This window comes from Pectinophora gossypiella, chromosome 6 (assembly GCF_024362695.1).
Source record: "Pectinophora gossypiella chromosome 6, ilPecGoss1.1, whole genome shotgun sequence".
Lineage (NCBI taxonomy): Eukaryota > Metazoa > Arthropoda > Insecta > Lepidoptera > Gelechiidae > Pectinophora > Pectinophora gossypiella.
Genome location: NC_065409.1, coordinates 11,176,227 through 11,200,311, shown reverse-complemented (window position 1 = coordinate 11,200,311; position 24,085 = coordinate 11,176,227). Strand labels below are relative to the sequence as shown.

At 34.9% G+C, this 24,085-nt stretch overlaps 5 protein-coding genes across 5 annotated transcripts in view; 3 read left to right on the top strand and 2 right to left on the bottom strand.

Moving 5' to 3' along the window:
* Positions 1–428: 428 nt before the first annotated feature.
* Positions 429–13,939, bottom strand: LOC126367553 (guanine nucleotide-binding protein subunit alpha homolog). Its single transcript, XM_050011133.1, has 3 exons — positions 13,244–13,939; positions 7,663–7,931; positions 429–6,602 (listed from the first exon to the last, which is right to left on the bottom strand). The coding sequence occupies exons 1-3, from the start codon at positions 13,742–13,744 to the stop codon at positions 6,245–6,247; spliced, it is 1,128 nt and encodes a 375-aa protein (XP_049867090.1). The 5' UTR covers positions 13,745–13,939; the 3' UTR covers positions 429–6,244.
* Positions 13,940–14,231: 292 nt separating this feature from the next.
* On the top strand, positions 14,232–19,602 carry LOC126367536 (RNA polymerase I-specific transcription initiation factor RRN3). The gene is made up of 7 exons (XM_050011110.1): positions 14,232–15,123; positions 15,314–15,413; positions 16,633–16,785; positions 17,203–17,421; positions 18,065–18,429; positions 18,726–18,951; positions 19,208–19,602. The coding sequence occupies exons 1-7, from the start codon at positions 14,715–14,717 to the stop codon at positions 19,410–19,412; spliced, it is 1,677 nt and encodes a 558-aa protein (XP_049867067.1). The 5' UTR covers positions 14,232–14,714; the 3' UTR covers positions 19,413–19,602.
* A 512-nt stretch (positions 19,603–20,114) lies between these two features.
* LOC126367569 (probable RNA-binding protein 18) lies at positions 20,115–22,120 on the bottom strand. The gene is made up of 4 exons (XM_050011155.1): positions 21,916–22,120; positions 21,634–21,722; positions 21,284–21,494; positions 20,115–21,176 (listed from the first exon to the last, which is right to left on the bottom strand). Exons 1-4 carry the CDS (start codon positions 21,928–21,930, stop codon positions 20,904–20,906), a joined length of 588 nt encoding a protein of 195 aa, XP_049867112.1. The 5' UTR covers positions 21,931–22,120; the 3' UTR covers positions 20,115–20,903.
* A 333-nt stretch (positions 22,121–22,453) lies between these two features.
* LOC126367558 (uncharacterized) lies at positions 22,454–23,655 on the top strand. The gene has a single exon (XM_050011138.1). It carries the CDS (start codon positions 22,584–22,586, stop codon positions 23,541–23,543), a length of 960 nt encoding a protein of 319 aa, XP_049867095.1. The 5' UTR covers positions 22,454–22,583; the 3' UTR covers positions 23,544–23,655.
* Positions 23,656–23,873: 218 nt separating this feature from the next.
* The window catches only part of LOC126367549 (SEC14-like protein 2), a 32,838-nt gene continuing 32,626 nt past the window's right edge, over positions 23,874–24,085 (top strand). The window contains exon 1 of the mRNA XM_050011129.1: positions 23,874–24,033. Within this exon, the coding sequence (XP_049867086.1) occupies positions 23,971–24,033 (63 nt within the window). The 5' untranslated portion in view covers positions 23,874–23,970. The remainder of the gene's footprint in view (positions 24,034–24,085) is intronic.

The following is a 24,085-nucleotide window of genomic DNA, read 5'->3' as shown; positions in this document are numbered from 1 at the left end:
AATTTGTTACTTTCCAGAGTTCTAACTACGATAGGACTAAGAATTAAATACTATCGTGATTATACGGGCATCTGCTCCAGAGCCCTTTATAAATTCAATTAGTTAATTAGTCTTGAAATCCAAGTTCTAACAAAATTATATTCTGCGTTGAGTTACCCCGTAATGTAATAAACCCGACGTTTTCCTTTTCCATTTCTATTTTGTTCTAAAAATGAATACTTAATTTATTATTCAATAATTCAATTAAACCTAAGAATCTATTGATATTCATCAGTCGACTGCTGTAAACGTTTTGTGATCAACGTTTATATATAGTACTCTGCGGTTACCGCGCCGCGTTTCCGTTGCAAGTTTTCTAAAGGCAGTTACGACTACGAAGCCAGGCGCCGACAACGCTTGTTTAAGGTCACAAATAAAAGATACAAACATACATGCATGGTATTTTATTACACTGTACAATAAATATTGGGCTGTATACAAAATATAGAGGAATTCCAAAAGGTATTGTCAACACTCTAGCATACAATAACATGAGTGTATACGACTCCTAACGTATATTAAAATTCGTAGCGTTTCTTTCTAACCGCCTACACTCCGGCTGCGTCCACACTGAACCATCAATTTATTATTATTAGAAAAATAATCCAAATAAAAAGTTTAAAAATAACAGATACTCTATAAATAACGTTCTTTGACCGTTTACATTGCTTTTAATTATATTATTATTACATTGAGAAATTGTACTTAAAAATCATCACCACTTAGTCAGTGTTGCCGCAGCCATCTTAGCTATAGAGGCTAATCCTTACTTGTATAAAAAATATCCCAACATGATTCTCTGTTTATATAAATGATATAACCACATATTTTTAGGTCTAAATGGATATTTTTTCGAGCAATGTAAGAAATTGGCACCCCAAGCTTGACAATCTATAAATAACTCTATTCAGCTACCGCGATACATTCACTGTAACATCCATTTTAATTCCTCTAGACTATCAACCCAAATAAGATTATATTCTGACTCTATCCCTCTTTGTTATTTTGAAAGAGAGGCAAAATATACATCTGATTCAAAAATACGAATTAACACCATACATGTTTGCACCTTTTCTAGTTGTTCCACACGAAATATAAGCGACGTAATGAAGGCAATGATAATTATTAGCGGGTTTTAACGTGAAGGTATCATGATATATGGATGGTCATTTGAATTTAGAGTAATACCGAATACAATATAATATAGAATAATACTACACGTATAGAACGGTAACTCTCCGCCTCGCACCAATTCGTATCGGGCGCGGAACTCACCATTTTTTTTTTTGACGTGACTTTTGCCGTAGATTGCATTAACTACTTGACCGGAGGAACTCACCACCGTAAGCCACTAAGGAGTATGGGGGAAACTACGCGGACTCTATCTCACTCACACGCGCAGCACACGGTAAGAATAAGATTTTTGTATGGAATGTCCGCGTAAATATTCTTGTGGCCCAGATTCCTGCAGACACATCCTAATTTCAAGTTATACCTCTCATTTTCTTATCCACAGAAAAGGAAAGGGACGGATGAATGTCAACTGTTAATTTTAAAATGAACGGATAACCCGAGCGAACGAAATAGGCACCTTTCTAATATGCAACCCGTTAGAGATGTCTTGTCAACTTAATTCTGTCGGGTTATTGGCCAATATAAAATTAGGGTTTTTTTAATTTCTGCTTAAAATTGACGTGTGTTCCATTTTTAAGCCTATCAATCAGGGTAACCACCCGTCCCTTTCTTTTTCAGCGGATAAGAAAATGACAGGTATAACAAAATAAAATTAGACGGTGTGTACAGGAATCAGCACCAGTAATAAGTTAATTATAAATTATATGATAACGATCCAAGCCTTTTCACTTTAAATATTCGAGAGGCTTATATTTCGTGTGATATTTGTAGAAAAAGACCTCATAATTTCAATGAGTATCTAAAATCATAACCATTGACACCATTGTCCAATTACATTTTTGTTTAACAGTGAATGAATTTCGGTAGCTAATATTAACAGCAGCCTATAACACCATCACAGCGGCCCGACCTATTCGCTACTATTTGAGACCCATGTTTCAACTCCCCACTCTCCACGAAACAATCAAATAACTATAAAATCATATTTGTCACGCTATTACACCTCACAATACGCGTTGCAATCCTTTATTATAACATTGTATTGTACATAGAAAACCATTTATTTTCATTGCATTTATCTTCCGAATCGCCACGCGTATTATGCATTTACTTAAACATTTTTGTAAACTTATCAAAAGTTCGTATCATTATTGCAATGAAGGACTTTCCAATCGACGCTCCCCAAACACACGATAGATGGCGTTGTTCACTTTAAACGTGATTACTTATTTTACATTTAACATAATTATTCAAAAATGAAATGGCAAAAGCATAATATAAAACTAATTGTTGTTTGATATTTGGATCACATTATGTATAGAATGACATTGCTACCTACATTACTTCTCTTTATTATGATGAGAATAATAATGGGTGGAAGTTGTAATTGTACCTAGGTGTAATAACAACGCCTTATCCTCGTAAGCCCTGGGGTCCTCTGAGAAGGACCAAATAATTGTAGTCATAAAGGCCGAAGGTTTTGAAATAGTTTGTTCTAATAATCAACGAAGGTACTTTTAAAAGTACCAAAACTTTGCCTGTCAATTTAATTCAAACCTTTGCGTCGATTGAGAAAAAAAGTATTTTGTCTATGAACTAGTTCATTCAATTTCGTGAATAGGTGGCTTTAATAAAAAAGAAATATGTATCACTTGTCGTAATTTGTCATTTTATTGGTAAAGATGGCGCGCACACGGCGACGAGGTAAAAAAAAAATCAAGTTAATAATCGAATTTCGTAGTTTTTCATACACATTATTTTCAGAAATCGCAGGTAAGATAATAATCAACAACATGACATAGTTATTTTATCAATTTTGTATCGATATCGTTAGCAATATGAAAGCAAACTTTTTTAGTCCTTTGCAAGGGACTTTAGGTGTCATGTCCGGATATTTTTCAAAAAGTTTTTTAAATTGTTATATGTGATTAAATAATACCGATATAGACTGACTTGCTTACGTGATCTTATGATTAAAAAAAAACTACCGTCTTCATTTTATTTCCTTTTTCCTTCTAATGATGATCTAAACTGACACCATGAATTATTATTTTTCCTAATAATATAAACCTAATGTACTTCCAGAGGGACTAATCACAAACTACATCATAAAAACTAAAACTCGTTACTTATTTTATATTTAAATATGTAAGTATATACACATATTTATGACGTACAAATAGGTATGTATGTTAATGAAAAAATACATAACCCTTTATAATAATAATATTTTTCAAATTTTACTAAAAGTAGTGACTCAAACCGGGAGTCCTTCTGGAAGAACTAAAAAAAAACGTATTTTTTTTCAAAAATGTCTTCTATTCATCCTTACATAGGTCTCCACTTAATTTGAACCCGATCGGATAACTCTAACACTTTAAAATTTGTACTTGAAGTGCTCGGCCTTTACGACTACAAAAATTTGGTCCTTTTCAAGGTACCACCGTCGTTTATTACTTCGAAATCGTAATTATGCTTCGGCGTTACGAGGTTAAATCGTGTTTTTGGGGAACCCGTAATAAAAAGGGTCATTTATACCCAAAAACAAAGATAAAAGATGCATAATGTATGTTATCCATGAAATTAGAAGTTTACGTAGAAAAAACAACGCCATCTATCGTGTTTTTGGGAAACGCCGATTGGAAAGTCCCTCATGGAGACCTTGTCAAAACATTCCGACGTAAATTATATGTAACATGACTGTTGTACAATACTCCGAGATTACAGACACGTTTTATAAGAAGTGTTGACACAAATTTTGAATAATTTTAAGTGGTTTTCGGTTTGCACCACACGATGGCACTATTAAATGCAAGTTATCACTGTTAATGGAAAAATACAACCTTACGACGTACCGACTCAGCCCCAGTGAGATAACAACTAAAATAAAACTAAAACGCTCGTCGACACTTCAGTTTCCTTTAAGACGGCTGTTTTACCAGTCTTATCCCGGATCTAAGGGAATTTCCACAACAAACCGATCTTTAAGAAAACGAAACACGAGAGCCCTGAAAATACCAAATGATATACAGAATATAACTAAAGAGGTATTTACAAAGATAGCCTCAAATAAACCATCATATAAAATTTACACGGAATAAATAGATACGTTTTATCTAAAATTTGTAAATAAAAATTAAATTTTACCAACTATGTTTTTCAAATAAATATACTAAAGCTTACGAAACTTACAAGGCTAAATGAGTATAATTATTATGATCGAAATTATGCATCATAAAAATATAATCATCAAATCAGATCAATTCATTAATTCCACCTGATCTTTAAAATTAACATTCGATCAATAAGGACTATATTTGTGCCCTTTGTTGAAATTATTTATATTTATTGTACAAAATGAAGGACTTTTCAGGCTTCATACCCCAAAAGGAATACAGATGGCGCTGTCCAAACTTAACGTGATAATTACCTATTTTCTCATTACTTGGGTACATCATAATCCAAAAACAATATAATGACAGAAGCATAAACAAAAATATGTGTTGCCTGTGGATCAGATTATGTATAAAATTATATTGCTACCTATATTACTTCTCTTAATTTTGATCAGAATAATAATAATCTATCTTCGATCCATTCTTATTCTGATTACTTATTTTCTCATTGCTGGGGTACATAATTATTCAAAAACCTAATATAATGGCAGCAACATATATAAAACTAATTGTAGCTTGATATTTTGGATCACATTATACATAGAATGATATTGCTACCTATATTGCTTCTCTTTATTTTAATGAGAATAATAATGGGTGGAGGTTATAATTGTACCTGGGTGTAATAAAAAAGGTCATGTTTTATACCCAAAAACAAAGATAAAAGTTATAAAAAATTGTATATGTCTGATATCCGTGAAAATGGACGGTTAAACGCAATTTTATACAGCGTAATATTATTTTTTTGGGGAACGTACCTTGGAAAGTCCTTCATAGCAATGTAAATAAAATATACACGATAGACACTAGTGAGATTACAACGTCTTTGCTTCAAATTGTGCCAAGGGACGGAATATATTTAAGAATAGAAAACTGAAAACTTAATTCTCGAAAAATAATGAAAATCATTCACATAATATACACATCTGTGAGCCTCACAATCTCTGCGCGATAACATGATGTAAATGATATTGAGCGTATAAATGAATTTATTGTAAAATAGTGTAAAAAACCTTCGTTGCTGTTTACAGCCTAATACTTTTATACAAATTTCAATCACAGTGTTTAAAGAATTTCATGAACCGATGCTTTATATACATTTTATTCCCTGAAGGGACTGCGTAAGTCTTTCAAATAAAACAAGCAATGTCCTTAATTTGTGGCACCTTGTTAGAGCAATCTCTTTGTGACTTCACTACTACTTACTGATATATTAGCCGACAACTACACCCTAGTATAGTAATGCATCTAGTCTCAGCTTGGCACTGCAACAAGGACCTATCAACTTCCCAAATCTCAATCAAACATGTTCAATTTCAAGGTCCAATTTGCTTCATTCCTAAATTTTGTCCATGACAAAGTACTATATCCACTATGCATTGTATACAAATCATCTCTAACTCTAATGTGTACAATATGGAGTATACTGTGTAGTAACTACCTAATCCCTTGACCGCATGTAATTACATATAGCGTAGTTACACACGTAAAATTGTCCAAAAGTGATCATAATAATATATTTCAAGTGCAAAATCTACATTTTTGGTCATAAATATACTGATATACAAATGTATCATTACAATATAATATACATAGCATTACCAAATATTAATTTGGTAAATGATAATGTGCCAAATTACTTATGTTACAACCGTCGCTATAAACTAGGCCGTCTTTGAGGCGCCTCGTAGTCTCGTCACTAATACATCACATGCGTTGTCTTTCATCTGTGCAATAACTATTATGCTGGTTGGCAATCCGGTGCCGAACATACATCAAACAGGACTCGCAACACAAAACGTCCAACTGAATATTGCAAAGATATCACAATTTAACAATTCCTAAGTTCAACACAAGATAAACACTTTGGAAATGAAACAGTTTGGGCGCATTCGTCACTGCAGCATGAGAGATTCTAGGTTCCTGTTGAGGATGGTGTCTTTGACGGAGTTGAACACGACCTCGATGTTGTGCGTGTCTATGGCTGTGGTGAAGTGGTGGTAGAGCGTCGTCTTGGGCTCCCTCCGAACGTTGGCGAACATGTTGAGCAGGAACATCTGCACGTCGCGCAGGTTGTGAGGGTCGCCCGTGAACTGCGGGTAGTACCAGCGGATGTCCGTCTCTTTGCTCACCACCTTCTTGGCTAGAAGGTCAGACTTGTTCAAGAACAGAATGATGGAAATGCCTTTGAAGTTCGTGTTGTTAGCGATTGTGTCAAAGATGTTCAGCGACTCCAAGAGACGATTCGTTTTCCTGAAATGAAAACATCGGATACTCAGTACTTTACTTTTAGTTTACGTTTTTAAATAATATTTGGATCATTCAAAATAGTTATTAAGTACTCAACATGAAAACAAGGTAAATATAAAGATGATTCTGCGGTCAGATTCTGACTCAATGATTAGGTCACGTATCGTGTTTGCCTTTGATGGGGGTATAATTAGTAACTTTTATTACGCCCAATTTTACGGCTACAAAATTAACCATTTCCCTTCAGTGGTAATAAAACTGTTATATTTGTGTAATCCTGGTGTATTTTTGAGTATGGAGCTGAATAAACAACTTTTGGTGAAAACATGTTTAGCTATGTGCCTTTTTAATTTTAGAATTAACGGCCGAATTTGTTGGATGAGTCTCCACGCACGTTTGTTTGAGTACCCCGTCACGTAGCACAGGTTACGTTACATTATTGCGCCACATCGGTGACTAACACGTTCCACACCTACATTACTAAATGTTATAAAGAAACTTTGTAATTTTAAAAACATTACTTATATATCCAAATAGTATAATTGTCTCGAAATATTACGCTTTTCCGATAGAAAAGCAACATTTGAGTAAGAGTCAACAAATATACTTTTTAAATTTCTTTTAAAATACACTTTTATATACATATAAACTCTTCTATAATTATAATTCAGACTCGACCCAGCATCGCCAAAGGAAATTTGCCTTTGCTCGACACAAAACTAAACGAAAAGCGTAAAATTTTCCATGCTGCTTATCATTCCCGGCATGTCATAGAAGTAGAGACAAGATAACTGTCATTCTTCGGCGTGAGTTACGTATATCCATAGGAGATTCATCTTATAGAGTTAATTACCAAGTGTATCAATATAATATGGCTACAAATATTTATCTGATGTTTTATGGATCTTTCTACCCACTTCGTACACTGCTTACCAGAAAGTTGATTTAACTGAAAGCTTGGTGAGATATGGGTTCTTAGTTCATCTTGCGATGGATGTACCTCTGACTACTTGGGATATCGAGAGCTTATGTTATGATACATGTTAAAAGAGAAAATCCTCACCTATCTTCTGACAGCACCTGGTCGAATTCCGAAGACGATACGAGGAAAAGTATGGAGGTGACAGAATCGAAGCATTGCGTCCACTTCTGCCGCTGCGTCCTTTGTCCGCCCACGTCGACGAACACGAAGGGGACATTGTTGATGTTGATGGTGCATTCTGTGATACCCTTGGTGGCCTTCCGACAGTGGAGGATGTCCTGTTGTGACGGGATGTAGTCCGGCCGCGCGATACGCTCCAGCTCGTCGAAGAAGTAGCTCACCGAGTCGCTCTGCAATGTTGGTGATGGAAACGTTAATTGGGTCTGTGTAGGAAGAGAAGACTGAGGGCCTAGGCCAAATGGCAAATGTTCCTATTTCCACGATCAATAACAAATAAGGTCGATTTGGCCCTAGAGAGAGGGACGTGTTTGGAACATCGTGGTAAACTACGTTCCGTACTTCTAGCGTGTTAGGTTAGGGTACAGATTGATATTATGTAAATTGAATTTTCTTTTTTACAGGTTTGGAGAATTGGCGCGAAATGTTTCAATCACATCATGTTGATTGTCAATTCCGCGGAGACGATCGTTTTAGTTAATCTTAATTCTTAGAAATTGATAACATACCTAACGAAGTACCTACATCTACTCGTAATACTCAAAAGAATCTAGGTAAGCTTGGTAGAATGCGAGCCAGATCAAAATTACAAGAACGGCTAAATTAAGATGGCTGAGATGATTAACAGCAGTTCAGCGCTTTTTGTGAGAATTCATGATATCAGCTTTTATAATTGTTTTTTTTTTGCATGCACAGTTTAAAACGACCTTTGATTAGTTATAAAATGACGTCACAGAAGCATTGCTAATTACGAGTATTATTTATAAGTGAATTCGCGCCAGCAAAATGATATTTCACGCTTATTTCGCGTTAATTGCAGCTTACGAGAAGGTACTTTATTGTTTTAAAATGTAAGTAGTACGACTTATTTGCCATGATAAGCCGTATAAAAATTCTTTAACGATAAGAATGCGCGCCTTGCCATAAAACAGAATGAATACGGCAGTGTATTATTGTGGTCGGTGACACAAAACAAAGGCTTCATTGCATTACTGATAGGTACCTACTCGATTATTCAACCCTGGCATTTTCGTGTTTTCTTCCTTTGCATAATAAGATTTTATTACAACTCGGTAATATAATAATATACAACTTTGTTAGCTGTAAGAAATCGAGCTTTATGTGGAACGCAATACATATTACGTTTATCAAATAATATTACAAATATGTACGGTCTATTATCGAGTACTGATGTAACTATTTTTCTTTTCATTGATAATTGACCATAGCATACGGGTCAATCGGTAACCTATTATGTAACTAGCAAATGCCCGAATTAGGGGAAAGACGTCCGGGCAGTTGTAGGTACAGTCATGAGCAATATGTACCCACTGTAGAACCCTGTCGCACTATCATATTTGACATTTAATAAGACTTACGGTTTAATTTGTCAAAAAAGTTAATGTGACATGGTTTCAAAGTGTATACATATTAAAAATCGTGACCGTACTATGCATGTGTGCCGATTACAGTGCCCTGGTTGCGTACACCAGGGCACTGCTAGGCCATCTGAATAGTACTTCGCCAAACTGCTATCTCTCTATATATTTAGCCGTTTTCAAAATTAGAATGTAAACGTGTACCACCTTAGGCCACATCTTCATTTACCATTAAAAAAATATATATTATATATTCTTTATTTCACAAATTTCAGTTACATCGTGGCCGAGACCTCCCATTAAGTAATCCTAGGATACTTGTGGCGGGAATGTCTCGCAATTCCCAAGGGGTAGGTACAGTTTGTGAGTTAAGATAAGTAATAACAAATATGACTTCTATAAAGAAAACACATAATTAAGTAGGTGTATCTAAAGATTTTCAGAGTAATTAGGTAAGACAGTTATTAAATGCAAACTTATTTGCTTTTCGAGTTAATAGATAGAGGGCAGTTTTGACTGAACCTTCTAGATAGTAGGCATCAGCTTCGTCGAATATAACATATAATGGAAGTCTTCTTTAGAATCTGTCTTAACTCTGTAGGTTTATGTTTCTAATTGTGTAGTACGAACGGTAATGTAGGAAGTTGTACACATGTTTGTACTAGTAGGTAGATATTTACTAGTAATATGTATTTTTAGAAGTTCAAATCCTTAGCGTGCTTCGATTTAGCCTACACGAGTGACATATTTAAACAGTGGTAGTTCATCCAGAAAACGGAACGGAAGGCGATTGGGGCAACCACCGTTCTACACGCCCTATCTATGGAGTAATGGCGATTACTCCACCGACAAGAGCGCAGCTCTTAAATAAAGAGAGAGAGTTCATCCAGACAAAGCAACACCTCCAATCAACGAAACGTATTCCGGTATGATGCCCAGAGAAGTTACTCTGAGAGTAGAGAGCCCCAGAATAGATTAGGTACTAATAATGTAAGCGGTAGCGGTGGTGTACAATGTAGAACACCGCCTGTCAGATGTTTCTCTACCTTTTATTATTTAAAGCTAGAGTGATTCCTGCGATTGAATCATTATTACGTAAGCATGCTTCGTCTCGTCACGACCCGTGGTCCAATGGTTAAGAGTTAGGGTCAAGGCCCGGAGGTCCCGGGTTCGAATCCCGGTGAGGAAATATCACAAAAATTACTTTGTTATCCCTAGTTTGGTTAGGACATTACAGGCTCATCACCTGATTGTCCGAAAGTAAGATTATCCGTGTTTCGGAACGTACGTTAAGCCGTTGATCCCGGTTACTACTTACTGATGTAAGTAAGTAGTTGTTACATAAATCATGTCAGGGGCCTTTGGCGGCTCAATAATAACCCTGACAGCAAAGTTGATGAGGTTGGTAATCCACCTCACAACCCACACGAGAGAAGAAGTCACGTCACGAATCAGATGGTCAAAAAATAACCATGTAAATAGTAAATACCTATAACAGAGCATCCAGCAGACCAAATACCAATAGCCTTCACTACAGACGAACAATTCTAGACTTAATGACGGTAATGTGTACCCAACCTACATGCTCTAAATAATCAATGTCAATTACAGAATTGGAGCAATTTGCCATGATGGAGCAATATGAATCAATAGCGATAATTACTCCCTAATAGTGCAAAGGTTCTTCTGGTTCACACCTACAACAAATGAACAATGGAAGGTATGTTTGAAACACTGTTTAAACAAGATTATTGTTATCTCTGTTAATGAAATAACTTATCTAACAGGTTCAGGAAAATTATCAAAATACTTAGTAAATACGACATATTGCCGAGTGAATCATTCGAAATGTGTAAATATGCGGTGATTGGGTAAGTTCAACATGCATCACACAAAAACGTATCTTACAGAAAGCCAATTCTTTGTAGAAATAGTGGGATAAATAGAAAAAGAGAAGAGAGATATCACACTGCTCATCATCGCAGGAATATCATAATTCCATGTGGTAAAATTCGACTACGAAATTACGTGCATGCATGCATAACTTGAGTGAGTTACGTGCGTACTTAATCGGTACCTACTTTCCCATGACAAAAGAAGAAAATTACAACTTATTGTTGACCTACTTATGTCTCCATCATTACTCATCAGTTATAAAACCAATTTTATCACCACTTTTTATTTATGACTGTCATCAAATGCCAATTTGAAAGTCAATGATTATTTATTAACAAATAATTTGCCAATTAACCTGATTTATCTTTGCAGATGTGTGGTGATGGTGACTCAGTAGAGGAAATATATGCAAACTATTCTAAACTTGACCAAATGAAACCTGTTTGTAATTTATTCTGTTTTATAATATTACTCATACAATAATACTACTGTTTTAAGATCCCATGTTGTTGTTAACGCAATTCCCACTCTATCAAAAAACGTGTATGAAAATTGATACTATGACACAGTATCAACTATCTTTCTGAGGTCAGCCAACCTCAATGGCAGCTGTAGAATATTTCAAATAATTTATAAAAACAGGGTATCATAGCAGAGAATGTATCTTTCAAGTCTAAAAAATAACCTAATGTATTAGTAGAAAGTTTCGTTTTAAAAAGTTATAATTATAAATTAACATAATAATAATAAAAACCTGTTTATTTTAACGTGATAATAAAAATCTAGACGTAAAAAACACGTCGAGCAAGCAGCATTTGTTCTTTATAAAAGGCTATTTTAGTTGACTTAATCAACTGCAAATTATAGATTATAGAAGACAGTTTAATGGCAGTCCATGAATAGCATCTTGTAATCATATGTTGCTACTAAAGCCTTGGTTCGTTCGACGCATGACGCAACCGCCGGTGACTAATCAAAGAGATAAGAAATGCAATTACAATTATTTCATTTATGCAGCAAGATGACTTTAAAGGAATAACTACCAGTGGAGACCGCAGGAAACTATCTGCCTTATAAAAGCAATCTAATACCAGTTACAAAGCTGTTTGCTCTGTCAATTGTAGTGTGAAAATATTACTGTAAATAATATTTACGTTTATTGTTATGTTAGCCTCATTTCAAACTGCGGATGGTAATGTTTGAGTGCAGAAGAAAAGCTATTGAAATATATATTAAAAGCAAACTGTTTGAAAATAATAATATCATGAAACTATACAATAAGAAACTGGGAAAAGAATTGCTAATTATATCAAAGTAGGTTTCATTTTAACAACCACATAGCAAAGTTATTAGTATGATTCATATGCAGAGTTGTTGTGTGCAAAGCCAAGGTAGGTAGGTACTTGATCACGCTAGAGGAAAACATTATAGGATGTCAAGTGCTCACTCAACCATCTTTAAATATGGCAATGTTGTAATTCTATCCATTAAACTCAATAATATTATGATATTTCCTATAACCCTATGGTTGTCTGTATGTGACTGCTTCATTTACCATATATTGTATTGCAAATTTATTTATTTATGCTATAGTGTTATAGGTATGTAATAGATAGGTATATAGGTAGGAACATCCTGAATTTCTTTTCTGTTTTATATGTAGTTGTAACTCAAGAAAATTAACCTCTTTAATTTACTATTTGGATTAAAATACACCAGTCTACCAGGATGGCAAAATTAAATGAATCAAGTTAACCTGTAATACAAATGTAATGTAAATTGAAATAAATTGCATAAGAAATTAAGACACAAGTTTAAAAAAGCTACTCTCTTTCTCCTAAATGTTCTAATAACTTACTTCTACCAAATTACCATTCAATGTGATAATGGGATTTCCCAGTGCTTGGACAAAGCTACACCAAACATGCACACAAACATAACAACCCATATGAATACACAACATTTATAACTGCATATTAAATGAATCACAACTTAATATTGTGTTGAATAACCACAAAGAAGACAACATAATTAAGACCCAATTAAGATAACCAACTATAAGAAGGTCAATCATTGAAAAACATTGTATTATTCTAACAACAATCAATAGCAAAGATCCATGACAAAATATCCTTAAACCTCCTAACAAGGATACAAAGAAAACTGTTACATTCATTTTGTTTACTAGGCAAACATGACTTGTCACTCACCAATTGAAATTCTCTTCGCCTGTCGTACGCCCTTTTGATGGCTCTATCCAACCACAAGGAGTGTATGTGGGGCGCGTAATGCATGAACAGCCGGCTGTCCAGCGTGGCGGAACTGTTGAAGTGCAACGCCTGCTGGCCGATGTCCAGGTTACGCGGGTTCTCCCACGGGATGGCCAGCTTATCGCGCGCATCCACCAGCACCTGAATGCCCTTCACTATGTTCTGGTATATCACATGCTGATACTCGCGCACCAGCTCCGGCTCGAACTTCACTTTGTGTATAATCCTCATCTGTTTCAGGAATGTTGACTTTCCGCTTTCACCTGCGCCGAGCAGCAGCAGTTTAACTTGCCGCCGCAGAGTCTGTTTGTCTTTCTCCAGTATCCTATCGATCTCCTTGCTTCTGTACCGCTGCTCTATCTCTTCTGGCGACAGCTTTAGACGCAGCCAGCATGTCAAAGCCTCCGTACAACAGGTACATGACCACAAATCGTTGGCCATTTTGCATGATTATCGACGCCCATAGAAAACGATCAAACTGAGCAACTGATGTTACACACTATTAGAATAGTCTATTATGTGCACATTTTCGTAATAACACTACGTAAAAACTGATAATCATAAAATAAAGCCAAAATCCGGAATTTGGAAATACACACGCATTCCACTAATCACCCCTCCCAAATTCATTGAAGAAATGAGTGAGAGCACAGATAAAAACAATGGTAAAGATCTTACATGTTCTATCCTTTTCATGAAACATCTGATAGAAAGAGAAAAAAAACAATCATTCCATTCCCGGTTCTGAATGGTTGTTCGTTATCTGTGGTAGTCTGGCAGCAGTACATAGAGTACTCATACACCATCGCTTCCGCGTGTGAAATATACGATTTAAATCGATCGATTAGCCAGTATTGCTAGCAAAAGAAGGGTCATAAAATAATGATAAATGCATTGAATGAATGAGTGACTGAAATAAAACGTCGACAAAATGTCAATTTCACACGAGATATTGTACGCAGAAGTGCACGTGTTTGATTTATCAGAAAGCTGCCTGAAATAGATAATTCAGTGTGCAATAGTGTATTGATCGTTTTAGTATTTTAATTATAAATAGCACTAATTAAAAGCATCATTTACAATGTAAATTTACAGTGAGCAATGTCCAAAGAAGGTTATAGTGGTGACAAAAAAGAAGGTGATAATAAAGTGGTATTAGAAAGATTGCAATCGTATTTAAAGGATAAAAGAAGTACTGAAGTTGCGGATCCAGGCCTCGGCTACAGTAAGCCGAGTACTAGTTACGACCAGGCTCCTCACGCAGTATCTACCTTTGAAGATAGTAGCAACATACTAAGGGAAGTCCTCAACTACAAGAAGGCGGAATTGCTCCGGCATCCTGACATAATAGCCTACCTGAAGTCTGTCGCCTCTGATCTTAAGAAGTAATACGTAAATATACAGTAGCAAAATGGCGATGGCAGCTCAGAAAAGTGTGGCGTCCTTGATGCGAAAGACCTTGGATCGGCAGGCGGCCGTAGCGCGAGTGAAGTTTAGGTTTAAGAAGAATCAAGTTGAACAGATACTTTTAACCTATGTTAGAGATGGAAACATCGGACCATACAGTGAATTACTCAAAGTATTACAGGATTGCCCATTGACTGATGCAAACTACCAAATTCTGTTTGAAGATTGTCTGTCGTGTGTGGTGTTGCTAGGGCGGGAAATGAAGCAGTTTGTTGATGTGCTGTGTAATGTGGACTGGGCAGGCCGTAGTGAGGACTTGGTCGAGCTGTTCAGCAGGTTTATGCTGAGCCTGGTCACCGCACACACTTATCACTGCCCGAGAGTTATGACATGTCTGATTAAATTATTTAAAGGTTAGTAATTTGAACTTCAATATAATTTATAGAATTTAAAATTTAATGAATTGCATTTTGTTTACCAAACTTATGCTTATTTATTGCACAAGTATTGCAAAAACTTAAATCAGATGACACAACACTTGTTTTGTTTAGTTTGCAGATTGTTGTGAAATATGATATTGATTTTGTATGAATTAATTTTCAGCTGATGGAGAGAGTTGGGAAGAAAGTCCTCCAGAGGAGACAGTCAGATTATGGTCAAATGTCCACACAGTCATAGCACAAATTGTTGCCATTATGCCTTTGTAAGTAAATCCCTTATTATTTAACCATCTCTCACCATCATTTGCCAATGTTGACAAACTTTTCAATATTTAATGTCATAACATCAAAGTCTATTGTTTAACTAATCTCTCTGGAAATTTTGGCCTTAGGAGGATATATGCAAGGATTCAAGTTACGAATGATTCTTTTTTACACAGATTACACATCAATTTTTGAAAAGAATAAAGAAAGAAAAAATAGTTATTCGGCAAAACATAAATTAACATTACTTAGAAGTAATTACATTGCCTAATAATTATTATACTTAATGCCGAAACAGTCTCAGCTCAGCAAATGTAGTAGTAAATAGCCTAACTGTAGCTACTGTACTGTAGATTTTCGGTTGCACCCAGTTGGGGAATTAAAAAGACTGAAACAAGAAACCGGGCTCTTAAGTCTAAGCACATAATAATGCACCTACTCCTAATGTGTTAAAGTAATTGAAAGAAATCGTCAGAAAAATAAATACAGAATGCTTGTTAAAAAGACTAAACCTGACTACTAACTCAAGTAATAAAGTGTATGGGAGTGTGTAATGTGTATGTTGGTGTTTTCCACTGAATGTAATTTACAATCCTTTACAAGAGCCAGGCCTCCAGCCCTTAATTACTGTTGTGTCAAGTCTATCAATCAATCAAATATACCTACTTTATTGCACAAAACTAAATTTCAACAATCAGACATAACCCATGAGTATGGTACATTTGGGCGTCCGAATTCCTCTAGAGCAATTTCTTCCAGGCGGTTGCCTGGAGAGTGGTGCGAGAGTGGTTACTCTCAAGCTTTGTTTTCTCTTTTAAATTTCTATTTTGTTGTGCCCAAAAGGGTCTATGATGTGAAACTGATATGTAACTTACAAACTTGTATACCATCATAATCGTAGTATGCAAATAAAGAATATTGAATATTATTATCATTTATTTGCTAGTTCATTAGGTAGACTAGAGAACCATGTCAACCCACTAGCTACTCAACTCCTACATGGTGGTAACACCAGAAGCAGATTATAGAGAAAGAACATTCTATTGACATAGATGAAGGACCGGGGGCCATGTAATCACAGGATTATAAAGGCCCACATATGTACATTCTAAAACACCTGCTTATGGTCGCATGACCGATAGCAAGTGGCTCGAAATAGGAAAAAAAAAATTTGATAGTTATTATCAGTTATTTTTATGTTTTCTTGTTTTATTGTAGGACCAGTGACCTCCTGATACAAGCTGTGATGGATCAATTCCCATATTACAAGGCGGGTTGCTTCGCCAACCGGGCATACGTACATAACCTCATCTGGATGAGCAAGTACATCCCTTCACTTAGAGAACAAATAATGCTAACTATTGTTAACAGGTAAGATAAACATTTCACACTTTTATAAAGTACTTGTGTAAAGATTATGGAAAAAGCGAAAAATAACACAAATAACATAACACATAAACATACATAAATAAATACAGGACAACACATAAATAAATAAATAAATATTTTCTTATTTTTTTGATTTAACTCCTTTTACTTGTAATATATAATAATATTATAAAGTTTATTGCTTATTAGTAAATTCACATCATTCATCATTAGTTATCTTATATTTGTCAACTTTTTATTTTGCACTGTCTATCCCGCTACATCGGAGATTCTAAAAAAAAATATTGTTCTTCCAACAACAATGCACTTTTAATGATACATTTTGTGGTGTCTTCCATCTAAAATAAATAAAAAATAATAAAACTATCCATTATTAAACAATCAAAACCAATATTTCAGAATGGTGGTTATGGACGTAAACGTAGTAGACCAATCTAAGAACAAGTCACAAGTAGACACAATGTTTGAGATGGACGTAGAGGAGACGGATGAGGTGATGGAGACTCTCGACTACTGCATGATGGAGATGCTCAAATGGCTGGAAGATGAGAGAAACCCCGTGCTGGAAATCATGTGCAGAGTTTTTGAACGAATTGTACTGCCAACTCATGGGATTAGGTGAGTTAAATCAATAGTTCTGAATAATAGTACTGAATGAATGATAAATATTTTACTCATTGGTTTTGTCAATATTCAATATTTGTGTTAAAATGGATTGGGTTAAAGCTACATTATAAAATGCTGATCCAGGTCTTAATGAACCTAGCTCCCTGAGAACCCCATTCATTTTGCTTCAGACATTTTAGTGGCCCTATCTCTAGACAGGTACTGGGGCCTCAGTTCCAGCACCAAAATTACTTACTTATTTATTAACTTTCTGATAATGTTTACTGACAAATGCTAAACCATGCTAAGATAAGAATAAAATAAATTTTTGTTTGTTTTTTATTTTTATTTTTACTGATACTTTCCTTTTCAAAAAATAATTTTCTGGCCTCTTTCGTTTAGCTTCGCTTTTAAAAATATATAACCATGTTCCAGAACTCTAGGGAAAGCTATAGCTTAAGTTTAGATAATAAGTGTTGTTAAATATGTTTTTATAATGCTGTTGGTTTTCTCAATAAACATAAAAATAAAATAAAAAATAAATTGCTCACAAATTATAAAACTGAAATATATATTAATATATCACCAAGTAACTTAATTAAATGTCTGTATTTCTTTGTGTCTTTCTGTTAACTTTCTGTATTTTTTTCCACAGACATGTCCAGTTCCTGCTTTTATACACAATTTCAATAAGCCAGCAATGCGCGGACCGCGTTCTTAACAACTTGTGGGTCGTGGCTGCCGGTCTACACGGACTAGGACCCGGGGCGTTAGCTACTAGAAGAACAGCAGCCAGCCATCTATCAGGCCTGCTCGCTCGCTGTGTCCGAGTACCAAACACTAGACTTATCAAATACCTAAAAATTATGGCTGAATGGTGTCATAGTTACATAACGGCTACGCAAGAGGCGTCATCTTCTAGTGATAACACTAAAGTTCACGGCGCTTTCCATGCTATCTGCCATGCAGTTTTCTACCTCGTCGCGTTTAAGCATAATCATCTATTCTCTACTAAAGAAAGTAAGTATTTTGTAACAGGTAATTTTTAATGAATATCTGTAACATACATTGTCATAAATTGATATTGTTTAAAATTTGAATGTATAAAGAATAACATGATACAAAAGCTTATAAGGAAACAATGGTTTGTTTCGGCGCGCAGTCAAAATTATCGGCAAAACAAATGAGCGCTTTTCAGTACTTATGATAAACATTTCTTTTATAATTTGTTCAGTCTCAGACGCCTAATTCGCTCTCTCTCTCTCTTTTGATAGTATTCTCAAGTGTCATTTATCACAGTGTTATTTCCTTCCCAGATATACACTTCGTGGAATCGTTGAACCTACCCCGGCTAGTGACGTGTACTCTGAACCCCCTCCGGACGTGTCCCCCACAAGTGACGCGGGCGTTCTCGTCGGTCACCCGCGCCCACCAGGTGGTCTACTGCCAAGCCATCATTGAGAAGAACACCCGCCACACTCTGCACTCCACAGACTTGCAGTTTGACGAGTGGTTCCCTTACGATCCTTATACATTACCTATGTGAGTATTGATACCTGTTAACAATTTTAAAGCTTTCTATTTTACATAGTAGGTATTAAATCTAGGAATCAAAAGCAGTGTTTGATTTGATACTTGTTCACTTGTAAACTACTTATATCTTAACACGGTATTATACTATTAATTACACTGTATATCTCAGTAAAGGTAAATATCTACAATGTCTATTGCAAGAGCATTTGTTTGTATGTTAATGTTTCCGATATCATTATCAATAATGCAACTGTTTTGTTTCTAGATCCGGAAAAATAATCTGGCCGCTATGCATAGAGTACAAAGACTGGTTGAAGGATGGAGATGATGAGACTCAATACTCTGGCATGAAGAGGAAACTGGAGACTGATGATGATGACTACCTTATGATGGTCACCCCTTCACAGAAGCTCGCCAGCTCACTGTCCAACTGCATCTCACCAGGATTCAAGACTAGTGAAATGATATGAATCTGATTTTAAATAATTCTAGGACAGGACTATATGTCCCAATTCCAAGTGTCAACATAGTCATACTATTGTAAATGTAAAATCGCCTTGAAAATGTTAAATTGTGTTGATTTAAGTTTGAATACTACCATTCTGAATACCATTAGTTGCACTACAACTACACTATGTAATAAGTGTTAATCTTAATCTCCTAACCTCCTCTTGTTATTGGCTTAAGATAGAATATCCTTTGTTGTGACTTGCCATCATGATGGAGGGTGAAGAATCTGCATAGGATGATTTGCAATTTGGTGAAAAATATTTTACCTTTATCTGTTACAACATATTACAGTGAATTAAATCTGGTATTCAAATATAGGCAATGTTGTTAATGCTCCAATCGATGGTAATTTCAGTTTAAGGGTTGTTCCTTGAAAGTCTAATTCTCATTGTTTTTTAAGTTTCAAAATTCGATTAAATGTTACATCGTAACTTTGTTCATGAAGATAATTGTTAATAGATTTAATTAAATTATTATTAATTTTACCCATTTTTGTATACCTATTGCTTATTTAGGTAACAGTAGTAAATATATTATATTTTTCTAAGTAAAACCTATTATAGATTTTAAAAAATATAATATCGAAGATGCTAAGTAATAATAATGGAATTATCCTCTGCCAATTAGAGAATGTTCAAACAATTTGCTGTTAAATAAAACTATTTATTGCATTGCAATGTTTTATTATTTATTGTAAATCTATCTGTTAAACCTACGAATTTGACCAACTCACACTAAGCAAAAATAATTCCAAATAACATTTATAATATCCACAAATGAATTACCAATAAGGTAACTTTACCTACTTTTTATCATCGTTTTCTAACTAAAGATCACACACACTTCACTCAAAAGTTAATGTATCATGCATGACAACACAATTGAACACAGTTGATGGTATTAATTTATCAACTTACATTACAATAAACCTATTTTTTGTTAAAAAAAATTTCGATATAATACTGTTACAACTTAAAGATAATGTTTGTAAAAAATTGATCATTAATATAAGATTCAATAGTGATAAAGAAATTACAACTACCAGTTTAATTAAGTATGAAGATGAGACAGAAAAATGAGTTATAGTTGACTTCTAATTAATTTCAATATGCAAGAGAAAAAACTAGGTTATAACAGAAATATTCTTGTTTAAGCTGGGTATTCATTAAGCTACAAATGTTTAGCAGCCCATAACCCACAATGAAGTAGCTGTACCCAGAATAAAGTATAATAAAGGGACTATTTATATAGATAGATTATACTTAAGTTGCATTGTACCTATGCTGTTCAATGTGAATAGCCAATATTGAGAGAAATTGAAATTCCCATCAAGATTTGCTTATTATCCAAAATAGGTTTGCATTACATCCAAAATCTCACCCAGCAGTAAGTAATAACACCATTTAATAAAATTTGTAACTTAATAATTACGCAACTTCTGTAGTAATGGTTTATCTCTTCTTATGATATGGATGTCTTCTTCTGAATGAGCTGATAGACTTATGAGGAGGCTGATGTTGTTTGGTCTGATATTGATTGATAACAGGAGCCTCGTGAGCTGCTAATTTGTTCACTACAAAGTCATCTCCTGCCTCCATATTTTCCATCATCTTGAGTTTTGCTTCTATTGACTGGATTGCAGTTTTCTTACTAAGTTTCAGTTCTGGTTTCGCTCCTGCTAATGCAGGAATGCCTAGTTCGGGTTTGGGCTTGTCCTGGTCTTCCTTAAAATAAAGTAATGGAATATAAGTATGCAGTCAGTTAACGTAAAAAAAGTTAAAGTAAAAATAAATATGAATTGGCTTATTGTCATGAGATAGTTGTTACTTACACCTGTGTTTTTGGCAAATTTGACACAGATCCTTTTACATCCCAGCTGCTGGCCATTGAGAGAGTTCATGGCTTTGATTGCATCCTGCCTCACCTTGTAGGTGACAAATGCGAAACCCCGCGGCTGTCCCGCATTGGGTCCGCTCCGATGGAACAGCATGTCGAACTTCTCAATGTTTCCGTACACACGGACCATTTTCAGTAATTGATACCGGTAATAAGAAAAGGTATAGTTTATTGATATTATCCATAAATGATAAGGAGAAAGCTAACATAATTATGTTGAATTTACATATGCTTTAGAGATTATAAACTGATTGTGCAAGTATAAGACAAATTGAATAAACATACTCATTAACTCTCGTATCCAGGTTTCCAATCCAGAGCCGCTTGTCACACATAACCGCTGGTGCATGCATTGGTTCCAGGTGGAGAGGGACCTACAATATAGAAAAGTAGCACATGCTGCATTTGAAGTCAAAATATTAGCTAAATAAGTCTTTCACTCCAATACGTCTAGCGATCAATGTTAGATTGCTACAAAATCTAAACAAAACTAACAACATAACAAATGTTTTTGTTGTAGAAAATTACAAAGGGACGCTTCAAAAGTCAACATCAAGGAATACAAACCGTAGCTTCGTCCATGGCTAGGAAATGTAATGGAAGCTTCGTCACCAATTATTTTTCAAATGATTCTTCGGCACAGCATTAGATACATAATAAATTGCTGAAAACACATTAGTTCTAACAAAATTTGATCAAATTATTGATTTGTACACAGCAAACTCCATTCTCGAGAAAAATCGGGGTGCGTTTTAGTTTGAAATCTGTTTGCGACAAAAAAGTTGTAAAACAAAGGAGTTTTAGTTTTTTTTTTGATGTGACTTATTAATAGTAGATTTACCGCAAGCATTAACTACATCGTCGAAAATTTAAGCAAAAAATAAAAATAAAACTACTCTAAGGAAATATGTAATCTATTGTATACTTTAAGAGAGATAACATATTTTACTTTCTCTTTTTATAATATTGCTGACCGTAGCAAACAATCACATAAAGCAGTTAAATAGTGTTGTCCTATTATTTGTGTAAAATCGAGAATCGATATTATGAAACCATTCGTTCATTTCTATTTTTTATCTGTGTATACTGACGTTTATTTGACGTCATTCATTTTTCGGTCAGTACGGTACCTCAGGTTGTGTCGTCGAGTTTTGTAATTTGTTTGTTATTTATTAGTTTATATATGTCAATAGGCTATAAATAGTTCTTAAAAAATCAAATACGTATGCTTTACGATGACAATACAGATGATGAAGAAAATAAACAAGAAAATTCCTGGAATTTTACCGCCTCCTCCAAAGTCTGAAATCGACGGTAAAATTACTAATTTGTCATCAAAATCTGTCTCAGAACTTCTGGAGCTTAAAGACAGACAAGTTAAACTGTTAAATAATAAGCCATTTATATCAAAACTACCAGATAAGGGTGCCAAAATACAAAGTTTCCACGACAAAATTGTGCAGGTGTTGCAGGATAAACAAGAAGAAGAAAGGACATGTAGATTGTTTGATAAACTAAAACTCAATGGTGTGGATAAACAGTCTGTTCAAAATGTTGAATGGGAAGGTAAAATTAGGGATAAAAAAGAAGATATTTACCTAGATTCAGATGATGACAGCGAACCAGAGGATGTCATACATATACTCACTCAAAGTACTGCACAGGAAAAGATAATAAAAGTACTACAACCTGAAAAACCTCTTATAACTCCAGAGGACTTAATAAATATTGGTGAAATACCACATGTAAAGTATTTAGTAGATAAAACTGAAATAAACCCGAAGCTTAAAACTACTGGTCAATTTAAACCATTCAAAACGACAAGGTCTGATGTTCATAATCCTGAGAAAGAAATATTGAGGAAAAAGCATAAAAACTGGGAAGTGACTGCTGCAACACCACCACCAATAGTTCATGGCCCAGCTAAAATCCTGAGTTTAGAGGAGTCTCTGAAATTGCAACAAGAACATAATATTCATTTGAAAGAGATAGAAGCTCAGCATGCTGCAGAGAAATTATTGGCCCGTTCCGGTGTTAAAATGGCTAGCTTGCCACAGGACACATCTAAGTTTGGCTCATACAGAGAAACACATAGCGATGATGACTCAGAAGCATCAGATCCTGAAGGAAGCGACAAAGAAGTACATGATGAAGAACCTGAGAGAGGAGGAGTGGTGTTTACTGTCATGAAATAACTAGTTTCAATAAAAAATAACTGGAAATTAGTTAAGTATAAGAAACTGTTTCAGACTATTATAAAAAACGTGATTGAAATTGTTATTTAAAAATATATTTTATACTTGAATTTTTTTGTTGTTTCACTGTTTTTGTATGATAAGAGATAAATAAATGCAAATTACGGAAATCCATGTTTATCCTTGATTAATGAGATTTGTTTTTACTGACTACTAGGTAGGTATCTACTTATCATGACATGACTGGGTGGTATAATTATGCGCGTATAGGTACGTGTTTATACGTAGCCCCCTTCTACTACACCCACTTTCAATTCGTCAACAAAACAAACGCACTCATTCGCGCGCCAACGCTCGCTACGCTAGCACGCGTTTCCTGTCCGAGCATATTATCGTGTTTTTTATAAGTTTTATCTTTTTTGTGATAATGGCTCCAGTGTCAAACACAGTGGTGGGAATCGACGATGATCAGCGCTTTGCGTTAATGAAGGTAAGTTTTTTTTATATATACGTATATTACGTAGGTATTTTTCTAAGAATAA